The 17,895-nt window shown below is 35.8% G+C and overlaps 4 protein-coding genes across 8 annotated transcripts; 3 read left to right on the forward strand and 1 right to left on the reverse strand.

Moving 5' to 3' along the window:
* Positions 1-62: 62 nt before the first annotated feature.
* On the forward strand, positions 63-1,859 carry LOC133850607 (protoheme IX farnesyltransferase, mitochondrial). Its single transcript, XM_062286733.1, has 4 exons — positions 63-258; positions 344-569; positions 628-1,314; positions 1,510-1,859. Exons 1-4 carry the CDS (start codon positions 178-180, stop codon positions 1,755-1,757), a joined length of 1,242 nt encoding a protein of 413 aa, XP_062142717.1. The 5' UTR covers positions 63-177; the 3' UTR covers positions 1,758-1,859.
* A 320-nt stretch (positions 1,860-2,179) lies between these two features.
* On the forward strand, positions 2,180-9,651 carry LOC133848062 (uncharacterized). Its single transcript, XM_062283443.1, is given in 18 exon segments — positions 2,180-2,313; positions 4,411-4,598; positions 4,661-4,774; positions 4,847-4,996; positions 5,208-5,294; positions 5,362-5,580; positions 5,645-5,798; positions 5,876-6,886; positions 6,957-7,109; positions 7,172-7,207; positions 7,274-7,486; positions 7,550-7,828; positions 7,888-7,949; positions 8,022-8,097; positions 8,160-8,254; positions 8,256-8,733; positions 9,183-9,350; positions 9,416-9,651. Coding segments are annotated over 17 exon segments (3,558 nt in total). The 5' UTR covers positions 2,180-2,313; positions 4,411-4,490; the 3' UTR covers positions 9,571-9,651.
* A 153-nt stretch (positions 9,652-9,804) lies between these two features.
* On the reverse strand, positions 9,805-13,330 carry LOC133850610 (ribonucleoside-diphosphate reductase large subunit). The gene is made up of 4 exons (XM_062286735.1): positions 13,175-13,330; positions 13,031-13,119; positions 12,248-12,425; positions 9,805-12,068 (listed from the first exon to the last, which is right to left on the reverse strand). Exons 1-4 carry the CDS (start codon positions 13,224-13,226, stop codon positions 9,925-9,927), a joined length of 2,463 nt encoding a protein of 820 aa, XP_062142719.1. The 5' UTR covers positions 13,227-13,330; the 3' UTR covers positions 9,805-9,924.
* Positions 13,331-14,626: 1,296 nt separating this feature from the next.
* LOC133850509 (forkhead box protein E4-like) lies at positions 14,627-17,208 on the forward strand. 5 transcript variants are annotated; one of them, XM_062286636.1, is made up of 9 exons: positions 14,627-14,753; positions 14,867-15,027; positions 15,476-15,581; positions 15,885-15,963; positions 16,026-16,390; positions 16,453-16,543; positions 16,762-16,822; positions 16,885-16,962; positions 17,021-17,208. In XM_062286636.1, the coding sequence occupies exons 3-9, from the start codon at positions 15,505-15,507 to the stop codon at positions 17,107-17,109; spliced, it is 840 nt and encodes a 279-aa protein (XP_062142620.1). In that variant the 5' UTR covers positions 14,627-14,753; positions 14,867-15,027; positions 15,476-15,504; the 3' UTR covers positions 17,110-17,208. The 5 variants fall into 5 exon arrangements, with proteins under 5 accessions (XP_062142620.1, XP_062142617.1, XP_062142622.1 ...); XM_062286633.1 differs by having other exon boundaries at positions 14,628-14,753; positions 15,497-15,581; XM_062286638.1 differs by having other exon boundaries at positions 14,628-14,753; positions 15,497-15,581; positions 16,468-16,543; positions 17,021-17,207.
* Positions 17,209-17,895: the final 687 nt, after the last annotated feature.

The raw sequence follows: 17,895 nt of genomic DNA on the forward strand, positions 1-17,895 counted from the left end.
TGTAGAAATATACTAGCTATTCTACCGGCATATCGCTCGATAGACTAATCGATTATTGCAAATGTAAAACACATGATTGCAAAACTTTCATCTCTAAATAAATGAAAATATATTGTGCAAAAATGATTTAAATAATTAAACGCGGTTCTTCTACGTAAACAATATTAATAAACAAATATGTTTCGCAGACTAAGTAAACTGACGATATGCGATCATCTAACAACACAGATAATACCTACACAAATCAATTTGATACGAGTAAGAATCGTTCGATTTGTTATGCAACTGTTTGTTATTATGAATAGTGGCAATCAACTATTATTAATGAAAATTGTATTTGTAGTGTTCGGCAAGTGCGCGTCCAACTGACAACTGCAAATCTGCTGTACCATTAGAAGCTCTGTCCGTCGCAGTTCCCGCCCATATACTTAATAATGAGCAACAACCTCAAGCGGTACGAAATTCGACAAAATCGCTGGAGTTTCTGCCATGGATGCCGAGTCCCTACACATCAAATGCTAGCGGACCGCTCAGTCAATACAAAAAGCTGTCTAAGTTTCGGCTGACATGTAAGTGAAGAAGTTGAAATATATGTTGAATTATTTAACTCATAGCATCCATTCACAGCCTTGGTGGTGATAACTACAATGGGCGGTTATGCTTTGGCGCCGGCTGCATTTGATTTAGCTACGTTTGCGATGTGTTCACTGGGCACAGGATTGGTTTCGGCTGCAGCGAATTCTATAAATCAATACCACGAAGTTCCCTTCGATTCACAGATGTCGCGTACGAAAAACCGGGTGCTGGTAACTGGACAAATTACGCCACTAAAAGCAGTTGGCTTTGCTGTCGTCTCAGCGACTACAGGATTGAGCATGTTATATTTTGGCGTTAATGGATTAACAGCTGCTTTGGGTGCCGGCAATCTGTTCCTCTACACCTCCGTTTACACGCCTATGAAACGAATGAGCATCGCCAACACCTGGGTGGGCTCCATTGTGGGCGCCATACCACCGCTAATGGGCTGGGCCGGTTGTGCTGGGTCTCTGGATGCGGGTGCTATGATTCTTGCGGGGATTCTGTATGCCTGGCAATTTCCACACTTCAATGCGTTGTCGTGGAACCTGCGACCGGATTATTCGCGTGCTGGTTACCGCATGATGGCAGTCACAAACCCAGGATTATGTCGTCGTACCGCGTTGCGGTATTCAGTCGCCATTGGTGCTCTTTCGCTTTTGGCTCCTGTTGCAGATGTAACCAACTATTGGTTTGCTCTGGAGACACTGCCCTTAAACGCCTACTTTTGTTATCTAGGTAAGTGCAATTCAATCATCAAAGATAGTTTGAACTACACGTTATTAGAAATGGCTGCACAGTTAACTGCTGCAGTTATAATTATAAAGATTATAATTTGATTTTAAACCATTATGCGGATCATTCCTCAACAAAAATGTACATTTAAATAATTTTATTTCAATTTTTTTTTATCTAAATTAACTTAATTTACAGCTTACAAATTTCATCAGAAATCGGACAGTGGAAGTTCTCGCAAATTGTTTAGATTTTCTTTAATTCATTTACCTGCGCTGATGCTATTGTTTTTGGCCAACAAAAAACACTGGTACTTCAAAGATGATACGGAAACAAACGAAGAAACTGTTAAGTCGGATAAATCGCTGATATCGGCTTTGCCCAAGTCTACGCCCAGTGGGTTGGAGAAAGTATTACCGGTCGCTGTAACGGAAGGTTCGAGGTGATGTTCTTCCAGTCAACTGGTAGCAAAATTTGTAAGGATTGTATCGTATTCCTAATAGTGCAAAAATACGTGTTTGTAAAATGAATAAAGAAATTTAACTATTTTCAAGTGAGTTGTGCCTTAGATCAATAATATGGATAACTATTTAATAATGAGTAAGTCAAGTTCTGTACAAATATTCTGAACTTTTTCAAATTTAAGGTCTTTTTCACAATTATATATAATTTGAAGCTCAAATTGATAATTGAAAAATTTGTGCTGACTTGTATCAGCAACTATCTACTATTACTGATATTAATGTATATTATAATTTTAATTTTAGCTAATATCGAATATATATGGACAAGTGAAATGGCCTTGACAAATCGAATATGTAATCAAATACAATGCTGGGAATACCGCACATGCAAATTTTAACTCGATATCGCGCTTATCGATACTTTATATTCGATATTTTTCACATCTACATATTTTCTCGTGTCCTCTTTGTGCATTATCAGTCTGTCTGCTTCGTTATTCGTTTCGTTCGCAATAATTGTTGGTCGAAAACTTAGGAGGTACTTCATTTGGATTACTAATAACTCGAATAACTCTTTATCCATCTCGTTCGCGAGGGAATACGCTATTACCAGACAAACATACGCACAATAAGTATACATAATTGGTGAATTTAGTTAAATATATTTTAAGATTGAGACTTACGCACACATTGATACGTGTACTATATACTTCAATATGTATAAATGTGCACGTAAATATGTGTGCGTGCATGTGTGTTAGTGTGCATGATTGTATGTGTGTGTGCCTAACTTCGTTTTTCTCTTTTGATTCATTGAAACATATGTACATACATCTACATATGAATATTATATACATGTGTGTGTATGTGATAAACACTTTTTTCGCCAATTTAATTTTTTTCCCCGTGTCTTGTCATTTATTATTCGTTGCGTTGAGTTAACAAAACTTGCCAACTTTCAATCCGTTCATTTATTGCTTCTCTTATTGCCTGCGGCAGGTAAATACTAGCAATATTTATACTATAATATACTGTATGTATGTATGTACATATATACATATCTATGTGTATTACGTATTACATATGTACATCTTGCATATATTAATGTATGTACGTTTCCTTTCGCGATGAATGCGAAAAGTGTTTATTTCCATTTCCATCTTTGATTGCAAACATATTGTATGTACAGAAAATTATTAAATTATAGTACACATCGCATACTTTGGTATGCGTGTGAAAGTGCCTATGTGTGTGAGTTTGTTGAATACGCTGAAACTGCATTCTATTTTTATTTTGTATCATTTTTTTTGTGTTCCACAATAACAACAAAATATTTCTTTTTGTTTGATGCTCTGTGAAAAAAAATGTTATTTCTCTAACAACACTGTTTACTATATGTGTGTTCAATATGTAATTATTTTTTTTTATAATATATTTTATTTTAATTTTACATCTACTACATCTCTACTACTATTTATTTATTATTATTGTATATCCATGTATTAAAAATGATAAGTGTGCATGGTTTTTATGATCCGAGTTTCAACCTTGTTTTAAAGAAGCAGGCAATAATTATTAATTTATTTTATTTTTTTGTAATTATAATAATATTTATGTAAAATAGAGAGTGATATTATAATACAATACAATACAATAGAGTTGTAAGGTTGTGTGCAATATATTTTAGAATTTCCAGTCTGAGGATAATGTGTAGTGTTATATGAAGGAATCGCATCGCATTGTGTGGTTGGGTGTTTTTTGGGGGTGGTTTTCCTTGTCTATTCTGCCAGCCACTATTATTGGGAAATGTATTTTTCATAGCATACGTCAGTTTTTCTTATTGGCAACTGCCCACAAATCCCTTCTTAAAGCAGTGCGAGCAACTGAAAAGCCCGTTACAACTGTTTGTAGATAAAAAAGGATTAGTTTATTTTTAAAAGAGATTAAGCATACATATTTTTATAAATATTCTGATCATTTTGAGAGGGACAGAACAGAGATTAAGGTCAAAGCGTGGAGGAATCTTAGTTATTTGAGCCTTAAAAATATAGTTGTATGATAATAGTGCTTATAAAGTACAGTGTGATAAAGAGCTCAATTCTATGAATGGACACGTATTTCCCTGCATAGACTCTAAATACAAAAACATACTTTACATATGAGTAGTATCTGCATGGAATTAAAATCATTTCAAGTTAAGTCTTTATTGTGACTCATAGATGATTCATTCAGTCGATCGAGATATTGAAATAAAATAATTTATTAGTTTATAAACATAAAGAAAACATCTTTATATCTATCAGATTCACGTTTATTTTTGGAAGAGATCTAATAACAATGTGATTGTATAAATATTTATATTGATTTCCCATCAAATTTAATTTGTTAAATTCAATTGAAAGATTATAGATTGCATTTATAGCATATTTAGTAAGTTCAGTAGCTTTTGTTTAATATTAACTTATCTACTTATATAAAATACACATTTCAAATAAAAATTCTAGGTTCACGCACACGATTGAATACATAATATTCGAAGGATAGTTCTAAATAAACACATTGCTTTAAATGTCTCATATTTACATATATATATATACATATATATAACAAATCAATCTCTATATATTTTTTGCAGCGATTATACAGCTTAAACAAAACTTTAACAACCGATTACTAACTAGTATAAAGTGCATTACCTTTCATCAAGTGTGAATAATGAACGGTCTGGCTAACAACAATGATGACTCTGTCGAGTGTCCTTTGTGTATGGAACCGCTTGAGGTCGATGATCTAACGTTTTTTCCATGCACTTGCGGATATCAAGTGGGTTCCATTAATAATAACTCTTAAACACAAACGATCTTTAATTGCAATTGTGCTTACAGATTTGTCGATTCTGCTGGCACAGAATTCGTACGGACGAAAACAAACTGTGTCCAGCATGTCGGAAAGAGTATCCCGAAAATCCAGCTGACTTCAAGCCGCTAACGCAGGAAGAAGTAAATAATTTATCTGTTTCTTCCAATGCAAACAATCTATATATATATATATAAACTTTGTTTATTTATTAGATGATCGCGTTCAAGTCGCAGAAGCGGCAAAGGGACCAACAGCGGAAGCAGAAAATCACGGAGAATCGCAAACATTTAGCCAATGTTCGTGTGGTGCAAAAGAATTTGGTATTTGTTGTGGGTCTGCCTCCACGATTGGCAGACGCGGATGTAAGTCGGATCACGAATGTTTTACTAACTATATTTTAAGATTTTCGCTTAGCTCTTGAACCTTATTAACATTGTTCACTTCATGTTTACATTAAATTAAATCATTTGTAATCTTCCCATCAATATCACACTTCTGACTCACTAACTAAAACTCTTACGCAGTTAAATATGGTTTACAATTGAAGTAAATACCTTTTTTCTTATCTTACAGATACTGAAGAAGCACGAATACTTTGGCAAGTATGGAAAGATTCACAAAGTGGTTATAAACCCGAGTACAACGTACGCTGGAGTGCAGGTGAGTTGTGATAATAACAGAGATCATGTCTGAAATGGCAATTGAATTGTATTCGAATCGATTCAAGGGTCCCTCGGCGTCGGCATATGTCACTTATGTGCATAATACGGATGCACTGCGGGCTATACAGAGTGTCAACAACATCATGATCGATGGGCGACTAATCAAGACCAGTTTGGGCACAACCAAGTACTGCAGCCATTTCATGAAGAACCAGCAGTGTCCCAAAGGCGACTGTATGTACTTGCATGAGCTGGGCGACTCAGAGGCCAGTTTCACCAAGGAGGTAGACAAGCTCTCTATTATTGCCAAAATTTCCATTTGTTTTAAATGAGCAACGTGTTATATAGGAAATGCATCAAGGGAAGCATCAGGAGTACGAGAAACGATTGCACGATCTATTGATTGCGACCTCGGGGGCGAATAGTGTGTCGGGCATCGGTGGATCAACAACGAATGGAACAACTACGACTGCGAGCGCTAGTGGAACAACAAAAGCAAATGGTGAATACACAGCACCCTCTTCAAAACATAAACAACAATTAAATATCTCTTTTGCTTCTATTTGTTATCTTTTGCAGCGGCAACAACAATGTCATCGTCGTCATCATCTTCAACATCGTCGGTTTCGATTGCAAATACGGCAAGCTCGGCAAATTCACAACAGAAGGAAGCGTGGCCCAGTTTATCAGTATCACCTGTTAACAGCAAGGAGACATTGGCAAGTGCCTGCAATGGAAGTGGCGCCAGCAGCGGCAAGAGCAAAAAGGAAAAGTTTCGCAACGAGAAAACCCGTCACGAGAAAAACAAATCGAAGAGCAAACAGAATGCAGCAACATTCACCAATTCGAATGCCTCATCAAACAAGGAGAACTTTATTCCAGAGTCGCGAGGAAATTCAAGTGCAAGTGCATCGGCATCTTCATCTGCCTCTGCCTCGACAGCTGCAGCACCTGTTGAAGACGCTGTGTTGCCTGTGGCAACCAAAGCTGAGGAGAACGCACCCCCAAGTAATCGTGGCAAAACGGAACGCAATCGGGCCAACAACCGTTCGACTGCGGCCAAGGAGTCTAAGGATGCAAAGGAGACCAATCAAACACAAAATACTAAACAATTGGAGCATTCCGAAGAAAGTTCAAACACAAACAAGGACACCAGCAACAGCACGCCCAAAGCTAGTAGTGAGCTAGTAGGTAGCAAAGCGTTTCCATTGCCCAAGAGAGCATCACCCAATGCACATCGATCACACAGCTCGAGTAGCGAGGAAAACAGTGATGATCACATATCCGAGAGCAGTGCGAGCGGCAAGAGTTCACCTGGTGATTTTAAGGAGTCTCAGTCAAGTAGTTCAAATGTGGAGGGTCTTACTGAAATTCCGATCAACAACAGCAACAATAACAATAGCCCCATTGAAAGCGGTGTGTTTGTAAATACTGATGACGCCTTGTCGAGCACCGCAAATACAGATAACATTCAAATCACTGGCGATGCCAGTGAGAGCAGTAGGAACACAGATGAGGCAACGCGAACGCCACAAGAGGAAGCTGAAATACCCAATCCTGGTGAAAATGACTGTGAAAAGGAAGTTACAGGTACGTATAAATTCTCAGTAGTTTAGTACCAATGACAATGGCATATAAAATATTCTTATATCTATTGCAGATGCGCTCTCTAAGCTGAACATGTTCGATGACAGCAATAGCTTCTTCTCATCGTCACCCGCATTCCAGCAGTCGCTGTTGTTGAAGAACAAAGTCGAAGGGGATATGCGACCACCTCAAGTGACATCCTCCCATTTGCCTGATTTGCTTAATGGTAAATTCCATAAATACATAAATTGTATAAATAATTATTAATTAATTTATTCTTAATAACAGGCATTGATGGTTACCAGAAACCAACCAACACAAACGGTATGTAATTTTACTCAATTTAAAATGACCGATTTAAACCATATTATTTCTTTTTAATTTATGCAGAATGGGAGGAGGTCTTTAAGAATGTTATGATTCGCAACAATCGGCAAGTGGACGAGCAAGTGCTGCATCAACAACACCTGCAACTGCAGCAGCAGCATCATCATCAGCAGGTGCTTCAGCAACAGGAAGAATTCCTTCGCATACACGATCTGCACAAGCGCAATAACATGGTCAACACTATGGGAATGGCCCATCCAAATGGCCCACATCCTGGTAAGTTTCTTCTTAATTATAACAGAGAAACTTTCTCTAAATAATACCTTTATTTAATTGCAGATTTCCCTAGCCATTTCCATGGCAACACAGTGGACGGCAGCAGACCGGCACATGGACCTGTACCACAGCAACATCTGTTGCAGCAACCTGATGAGAATCAGCTGAATGTAAATAATTTGTTTGGCGGCAACATGTCCAAGTTCTTTGACTTCCACAAAAGTCAACAGCAATTGCATCAACAGTACATTAATGGGCATTCGATGCTAAACAATGCTGATTCACATCGATTGGCTGTATTTCTGGAAAATAGCCGTGTTAATCCTTCACTCTTCGACAATGGTAAATATTGTTTACTGTATTTTAATCCAACTATATTAATACTAATTTATTAATATCAGGAATGTTGAATCAACAAGCGCAAGTACAAAAGCAGAGATTAATGGGAGCCTTTGATAAAATTGTAAGTTAACATTCGCTAGCATATATTCGCCATTAACTAGTTGAATATAAAATAATTTTTTTATTTTCGTAGTCTCCAAATCAACAACAAAACACTCAATCACCACAAAATCGATTTTCACAAACCTCCTTGGTGGACGATGACCTAGGTAAGACGTAAAATTGCTTCAACCGATTATATTTAACTGATTCTACATTTGTTATTATTCAGGTTTCGATCCATTCACTGAAACCCAAAAGGGATTGGCAGAACTTATGGAAAACGAGGTCGTTCAACAAAATGTTAATATTGGAAATGTTGGACCAAAAAATGCCACCACCACCACAACAACAGCAGCAACAACAACAGCAAACACAGGCGCAACATCACCAGTTACTTGATAACATGCAGCGTGCCCGGATGCCTCCTCCAGGCTTTAACCATATGAATGCCTTAGGATTTGACGGCGCCGCTCGCGTTCATTCGAGTAAAATTCTGCCTTTTATAAATATGCCGGGCAATGGACTTGGAAACAACAGTGCGCCGTTGGAGCAGCAGCAACATCCAATGCAAATGCCGACTAACTGGGAATCCCCATTTGGCAGCTACGCTGCACCAACAGCAACAACAGCAGCAACAACAACAAGGACCGGGAATTGGCGATTCTCATTTGCTTCAGACACAACATCAACTTGTTCAGGCCGCAGCTGCTGCTGCTGCCGCTGCTGCTGCAAGCAACCACAACAAAGGCAAGCACTATTATATTTACTATTGCTAATTATCCACTCAAAATTATACAATCATCGTGTATAGTAATTGAAGTTAAGGTTATAATGTGTAAAAACTAAATATTGCTTTTACGACCTTGCAAGATTTAAGATAATATTTGTCTAAGCTAAATATTAACTCTCTAAGCATATTGCTGTGGTATCGTATAAATGTTTAATTTTCATAGTAATTTACATTTAGATTTAAGCATACTCACCTCATCTTCTATTTGGCATCATTGTATTCATGAATTACAAAAACACATTCCTACAGACATAACATTGCATTTTAGTATACACACATCTCATTATTTACTACACGCTTTATCTAATCTAAAAATTTCATAATAATTGAACAAGAGGAGAGTTTGTATAATGATGAAAAATGATTAGATTGCTAGAGTATTATCTATATTTATTTTTAAAAACATTTTCAATTGTTGTACATATAAATAACTGGGAAACAAATATTGCCTTCGATCAACAGGATATAGTAGTAGTGACTGGACGTCCATGGACCCGGCAATACTGTCGTTCCGTCAATTTTCATCGTTTCCGCATCAAGCTCAAATGCCACTCCATCAACAACAGCAAGACCTATTTCTGCAACATTTAGCCCAAAATCAACAGCAGCAACAGCAACAAAACGGTCAAGGTGAGTGCTTAACACAACTTCAAAGCTAGACAAATTAATTAATTGCCATTTATGTTTATGAACAGGGTTCAGCAATCAATCTCAACAAATGCTTCCTGGCATGAATATGCCGAATAATTTGATGAATGGACAGTCGTCATCTCAGACACAGGTCAATGCCAATGTACAGGGTATGCTGGAGTTCTTAAAAAACCGTCAATTTTTTTCAAATAATGTCTGAATATGATAGATTTGTTTACCTGTACTACTTATTAAATACTTATTACAATACATGCATATAGAAAAAATCGAATATACAAAATCGAAGAGCATTGTGTTTTGAATAAATAGTATAATATAAGAGTAGATCCGATTTGTATTTGATATACTATATATATATTATGTTAAGGACACTAATTATTCCCTGAAATAAACCCTCCAAGAAAGGTGATAAAAAATGCTGCACAAAAACTGCTGACACTTGTGACATTCAACTTTATTTTATTTATTAACTTTTAAATACGATTGTACAATTCGCATTGTTTCTTAAAGATACTAAATGTGATTTAAGCATAGATAGATATATAAATACTTTTTAGGATCCGCACGACATGCATGCATCCTTATTCTCCAGAGAACACACCATTTGTGCCATTTTGCGTTCGCGATCAGCCTCGGATTCAGTGCTAACGTTTAAATCAACTGAGGAATGCTGATCCGTTGACCCGTTCTGTCCATTAGCTGCGATGAGAGTGCTGCCGTTTTTGTTGACTGTGAATTGAATAGCATTGGCAGCTGGCTTTGTGCGCAGATAATACATTCCTGTCTTGAGGCCTGCCTTCCACGAGAAGAAATGAATGGATGTCAACTTGCCGTAGTTGGGTTCGGCAACGTGAATGTTGAACGATTGACTCTGGTCAATAAACGCACCGCGATCAGCTGCCATCTTGATGGTTGACTTCACCGAGATTTCCCAGACGGTTTTGTAAAGATCCCGTACTTCCTGAGGAATGGATTCGATGTTTTGTATGGAGCCACGACTGGCAATGATTTGATTCTTCATGTCATCATCCCATAAATCCAGTTCGGTTAAGTCCCGCAACAAATGATGATTCACCACGTTGAACTCTCCGGACAAAACGCGCCTGGTGTAAATGTTTGAAGTATACGGCTCAAAGGACTCATTATTACCCATGATCTGAGCAGTAGATGCCGTGGGCATTGGAGCCACAAGCAGCGAGTTTCTAACGCCATGCTCTTTGATTTTCAATTTTAGAGCAGTCCAATCCCAAAGGTTTGTGGGTGTCTTGTCCCACATATCATACTGGAGAATTCCCTTGCTCACCGGACAACCAGCGTAGGTTTCATAGGGACCGTCCTTTTGAGCCAGCTCACAACTGGCCTCAAGGGCACCGTAGTAGATGGTTTCGAAGATCTGCTGATTGAGCAATACGGCTTTGTCACTCTCATAGGGAAAACGCATCAGAATTAAGGCGTCGGCAAAACCCTGAACGCCAATGCCAATTGGACGATGTCTTAAATTGGATTTCTTTGCCTCAGGCAGGGGATAGTAATTGATATCAATGATTTTGTTCAAATTTCTGGTGACAGTTTTAGTAACTTCCTTTAGTTTCTTGAAATCGAATGTTTTCTCTGAAGTCACAAACATATTCAAGGCTATCGATGCCAAATTGCAGACGGCAATCTCATCGGGTGCGGAATATTCAACAATTTCGGTGCAGAGGTTGCTGCATTTGATGGTGCCAACATTCTGCTGATTGCTCTTCCTGTTGCAAGAGTCCTTGAAGAGCATGTACGGAGTGCCAGTCTCAACTTGAGATTCAACAATGGCATACCAAAGAGTTTGTGCTTTAATCACACGATTTGCGCGACCCTCGCTCTCATACTTTGTATACAGCTTCTCAAAGTCATCCCCCCAAACGTCTTCCAAGCCGGGACACTTGTGAGGACACAACAGCGACCAATCCTCATTGGCCTCCACACGCTTCATAAACAGATCGGGTATCCACAAGGCGTAGAAGAGATCACGAGCTCTGTGCTCTTCCTTGCCCGTGTTCTTTTTGAGGTCCAAGAACTCAAAGATATCGGAATGCCAAGGTTCCAGGTAAATGGCAAAAGCGCCTGGTCGCTTGCCGCCACCTTGATCAACATAACGAGCCACATTATTAAACACTCTGAGCATGGGCACCAAACCATTTGAAGTGCCATTAGTGCCACAGATCGAAGTGCCCTTGGCACGAATACAGTGCACATTGAGTCCAATGCCACCAGCGGATTTGGAGATCATTGCACACTGCTCGACGGACTTGAAAATGCCTTCGATGGAATCGGAAACCATTGTTAGAAGGAAACACGATGACATCTGGGGACGATTGGTGGCAGCAGCAAATAGCGTTGGCGATGCATGCGTAAAATAGCGTTCCGATAACAGATTGTAAGTCTCGACAGCGGAATCGATGTCTTCGCCATGGATTCCAATCGCCACTCTCATCAGCATGTGCTGCGGACGTTCGGCGATTTTGCCATTGATCTTCAGCAAATACGAACGCTCGAGGGTCTTGAAGCCAAAATAGTTGTAGCCAAAATCACGATCATAGATGATCGCTGAGTTCAGGCGATCTGAGTTTTTCTTAACGACATTGTAGTGAAAGTCTGACACCATCGGAGCTGCCTCTTTGGTCTCCTTATTAATATTCTTGTGGAGATCCTCGAAAACATCTGCAAATATAAAGTTAGAACAGAATTATTAAATATAAAACAACGTTTAATAGAATCAATAAAAATATGAAGTGATAAATTCTAAGATTCAAGTTAAATTAAAACCACTTCTTCATATATTGTATGTCTTGTTTTTTCGTTTACTGCAGAGTTTATAAGATATCTGTGATAAAACTTACCTGAGAACACTTTCTTAGTTTCCTTGTGCAGATTGGACACCGCAATTCTGGCTGCCAATTGAGCATAGTCGGCATGATGCGTTGTTAAGCTGGCTGCGATCTCAGCAGCCAAATTATCCAGTTCTTGGGTTGTCACACCACAATAAAGGCCATTTATAACTTTCAAGGTGATGGATACCTGAGGTTCACAATTTAATTTATGTAGAACTTTTAGTATACAAATTTATTTATATCTCAAGTGATTATTTCATACGGCATGTAGAAAAACATAAGTAAATATTTAAACGCTAAAAGGCAACAAAGAAATCATTAAAGCCTTAAAATTATTATTTTCATTTCAAATCAAAATGTAAATCGAATAGAAAAGTATTTGATATATTCATGATACATTTTCCTTTAAAACTTGCATATATTTATAAATATTTGCAAACATCTATCGCATTACTAGAGCAACAAATTTTATTTCACCACTGCGCAATTCCCAGAACTAGATGAGAATTGTTTAATACTTCTTTTAGTTCTACACAAAACACCTGCATTTGTATTAGTGAGAGCAAAAAATATGTCAGCATTCTTTGTGTTAAATATGCTAAACTAACCAATATATTTGTTAATGGCAGATGTTTTATGTTTTCAGCGCACTATTCAGAAAAAAGTTCGACTCATTGTGCCATATGTAGATATGAAAATTGCACACACACAAACCATTTTCCCATTGGGAAATATTCTTTTATCTACATGTGCTTATATCGAAATGTATAGAAAATTAACTTAATTACTTACGGGATCCACAAAGTCCATATTCAAATTGTAACATAGCTTCTGAATTCTGGATGTAATTTTATCAAAATGAACTTCCTCTTGCCGACCGTCTGTTAATAAGAATTTTTGGCATTACAACGACTAAATGCTATTGCTGCAACATACCTCGTTTAATAACATATAATTTGGTCGACTTCATTGTCTTAGACCTGTTCATATTTATTGCAAATTCACGGACAATTACAAAACTTAATTCACAAATAGCAATGCGCCGGTCGATTGCACGAAAATTGCGCCAAAATGCAATGCCGCAATTTCACATGGTTCGATTAATGGCTCGATAACAGTTTAACATGCAGCCGTGGGCTCGATCACTTTGTTAGGCAAGTTAGCGTCGAGACTTATTTATTGTAAGATAAAGGCAATATGAAAAAGTCTTTATAAATAAACAGTAGAAAAATTATATTATAATTAATTAATTAATTAATAGTTGATATAATGTAGTTATTTAAAAAAATATAGAAAGGAAAACTTTAAAAAGTGTAATAATTTGTTAATAATAATATATATGTATATAAAATTTCATTTAGTTGTAAAGTAAGAACCGCCTCACAATATATTAAAGATTTTGGCCTTGTTCAAATCAAATAAGTTCATGTCTAATGTACATATAACAAAAATTAAAGGCTGTACGAAGTTCGTTTAAATATTTCTTTAAACCAGCTTCAATTTGTATTTTTATTTGAATTCTACAGATAGAATATGATATGTTAATGTTGTTTGTACATTCTTATAATATTAAAAAAAATGGATTATTAATTATTTAATTAAATATGCCCAGTTGCTTGAATGGTATGGTATCATGATTTTTTCTCCCTTTTTGTGCTTTTGCTAAGATTACATTATTTCTGACATACACATAAACGTATGTATAAGTAAATATATGTATGTAAATATATATGTAAGAATGTAAATATTTATATATGTACATATAGGTATATGTATTAAAGACGCGGACCTTCTCAGTTTGTACACAACGTTGCATCCAAAGGGTAAACATGGGTATAATCGACTAAGCAGAAAGCCGAAGATACTTTAATACATATATGTGCATTTATGTATTATTTTCGGATTATCCTAACACATTCGGTATGTCAAAATAATATAAACATTAATAAAATTCAAAGTGTAAGTTGAAAAAATATTTTATATTTCAGATGGAAATATTTAAAAATAATTTCCCGTTAGAATATTACAAGGTATAGAAAAGCCGACTACACTGCTTGCTATTGAATGAGCTACTTTTAAAGCAGTACAACACCATCCAATAATGCTGAGTTTTGATTGCTCGTGTCACAAGTTCACAAACTGCTTACATACTTATGCACGTTTGTATGCATGTATGTAAGTGTATGTAAATCTGGGCAAATACATACTTACATACAAGCAAGTGCATTTACTAGCCTATAGGGTATCATATACACTTAATACAGACATACATACATAAGTGCATGCATGCAAGCCCATCCAAATATTCAATACGTGCATAAATACATGTGTATGTGTGTGTGTGTGTGTGTGTATTTGTATGTATGTGTGTGCTTAATGTTGGCATATTCAATTGTTGCGATTGCACATTTCATTTGCGATTAGCAATTCAGGGCGTCCCGTCGGTTAATCAAGATTAATATTTTTCACCACAAATTAAGCGACTTTTTCTAAATGCGTTCATGTACTTTCCAACGTATGTATGTATTTGTATTTGTATCCGTATCTTCGTCTGCAATTGTATCTGCGGTTAATTCCCTTTTTTTTGCTGGATTATTTCATATGAACTTGATCTTTTTTATGTTGCAGTTTATTGACAGTTAGACCTCGTATGTCGTGTGTGCTTACCTTTCTGTATGTTAAGTAGGTTGCCATACATACAAACATATTTGTGACCTATACAATCAAGAACTTAAACCGAATATCGCTTGCAAGCCTTCATTAATGTATTCCAATACAAGTGCACCACAGTGAGTATTCCCGAATTATACAATAATTGCTATAATATAAAATCTTGATCATTCAAAATACAATCTGACGCAATAAATCACAAAAGGAACGTATAGTCAAGAAGTCGGTCCGTCATGCTCCGCTGTTAGAGATCCCAAATATATATGTATATAGCGGATGCATGTGCGCTCTCATATTCCAGGCCCAGATCACGTTTTTTTCTCCCACCCCCAACTTAGCAGTTTCCAAATTAGCGAATCTAGCGAATCAGTTGAATTTGATAGATATGCAAAATATGAGATCACTATTTGGTACAACTGTTGAAATAACTCACAGATTAAGGGAGTGAAAAATAAATATATATGAAATATTCCTTGAAAAATTCTAAAAATACAGATATTTAAAACCCTATTTAACAAATTGACATCGGTAGATTCAGAACAAATATAAATATATTTAAAAATTCAGACCTTTATTATTTTTTAACAGATCACAATATGCACACTACTTTATTAAACAAAACCACGACGAATAATATTTCTATGGAAAGCAAATTATACCCTGACAAAGACAAGTAAGTACATTTAATAATTATGTGAATAAATGAATTTTAATAATAGTATTTAGATATGAGAGAAATATCTAAATTATTAATAACCTAGTAACATTTTTTTAAGTTCATAAAGTATTCTGATATTTGTTGTATTATTGACCCATCTTCAACCAATCGCAGTTGTTTCGAATGCACTGCTTGCAAGCAGTTTACATACGTACACTTCCGTTTCACACTTTAGCATAATCTAAAAATAAGTGAAAAGATTACATTCTACCGTTTGAATATCTAGTTTTCGATTAACAAGATTTTTTAACATTACAGAATTCCCGAAGATGCCTCAAATAGTACCTTGAAAGCTAAGCCACCATATAGCTATGTGGCCTTAATAGCGATGGCCATACAGGAAAGTAACTCAACTATCATTTAATTGCCTTTAATGAAAATTCTTCTTTGTTTTTCTTGCAGAACTCGGCCATGAAAAGGGCGACTTTAAATGAAATATACAATTTCATTGCATTAAAGTTTCCATATTTCGAGCAAAACAAAAAAGGATGGCAAAATTCGATTCGTCATAATCTGAGTTTAAATGAATGCTTCATCAAGGTGCCTCGAGAGGGAGCAGGCGACAGGAAGGGTAACTATTGGACGCTAGATCCTAATTACGAGGATATGTTTGAGAACGGTAATTATCGAAGAAGACGTCGCATGAAACGACCTTATCGCAATATCAGTCAGTTTTCCACTCCGCATTCATTAACTGACACCTTCAAGTCGAAGGCAACCTTACATCAAATACCGAGTCCATCCATCTACCAATACAATTCAAGGTAAGTCTATACTGATCTGAATTTTAATTTGTTGAACAATTTAATGAATAAAACCTAATCAGTTTACTTGCTTGCAGCTCACAATGGATGGCAACACAAGCGTCCCATAGCAATGTGTGTAATTCTCGAATGATTAACTCCAAAAATTGCATGGTAATTTATTTTGACTTTAGTATAATATAAATATATTATATGTTGTATAGATTATCTTTGAGGAGTATTGATTTAAAATTTGATTTGACTTCAACAAATCTTTGGGAATGAACATATATCCTATTCTTTAGACTCTCTTATCGAATTGATAATTTTAATTAATATAATTGTGAAACTCAAATTACATTTTATTTAATCCTTTATGTTTCCCTTCTTAGATGTATTCACCACAAACGAACTTGGTTGCGAGCAACAGTTACGGCAATAAACTTAACATAGGTAAAACAAATATGTATATTACTTTAGAATTTTACAATATATGTGTTTTCTCTAAACTGCAGATTTTGTGCATGAAAACATCCCAATTGATTGTTCAAAAATATTCGATGGCCATGCGGTTGCTTCTTGGGAAGCAGAAGGTAAAATTAAAAATCTTAGTTTAATATTCGATTCATTAATAAATTCATTTTCTTGTAGCTTACTATCAATCTATCAAAAGAGAGGCTCCCTTTGAGTTATCAACGGGTTTAACCAATTACCAAAACTCATATTTATCACAACAATAATCTACATTTCTTGTGTCATCACCTACCCTAAGCCATATTTTATTATAAGCTCTTTAACATTTATAAATAAACTGCAATATTTTACTACAATTAAGGTATTCATTTGTTTTTAAATGTGACATCTAATTCAGAGAATTTCATTTAGAGAACATCTTATTTTACAAACTTTCAAAATTCATCTCAAAAAAATTATTGAGTGTAATATTTTAAAACTATAATTTTTATTATATTTGTTCGATTTATTGAATGTTGTTTCAAAACGGTCATAAAAGGAAACATGTAATGACACAGGTGCATCTTGTTTTCCCAATTAGAGGTTTCCACATCATAACTTAAATTTGATTTAGTTTTTGGTCTTCAAGTCAATACAGAGATCAGACAGTCAGACGGATGGACCTGCTTATTGGTAGTGTCAGTGAAGCTGCGTACTTCCGTCTTGCACAATAATTAGACATACCTTTTTTATACCCTACAAATAACGCAGGGTATATGTGTGTGTGAAGCTTGCAAAGTTGCACTTTTTGTAGGGCAAAAGGAATATCGTTTATTTCAATTCGAAAAGTTCATTACTAATATTAAATTATTTACTTGGAATCAATGAAAAATTGTAAGATTTTTCATTTGTATACGATATATTATGTAATTTTTGTATAAAACGATTGATCTTTACATCCATAATGATTTATTTTAACCTGTAAGATCGTATAGTAATACTTGCAAGTTTTTATTTTGAAAATAAATACATTTTCGAATTATAAATTTGCAATTATTAATTTGTAAAACACA

This window comes from Drosophila sulfurigaster, chromosome 2L, assembly GCF_023558435.1.
Source record: "Drosophila sulfurigaster albostrigata strain 15112-1811.04 chromosome 2L, ASM2355843v2, whole genome shotgun sequence".
Taxonomy (NCBI): domain Eukaryota; kingdom Metazoa; phylum Arthropoda; class Insecta; order Diptera; family Drosophilidae; genus Drosophila; species Drosophila sulfurigaster.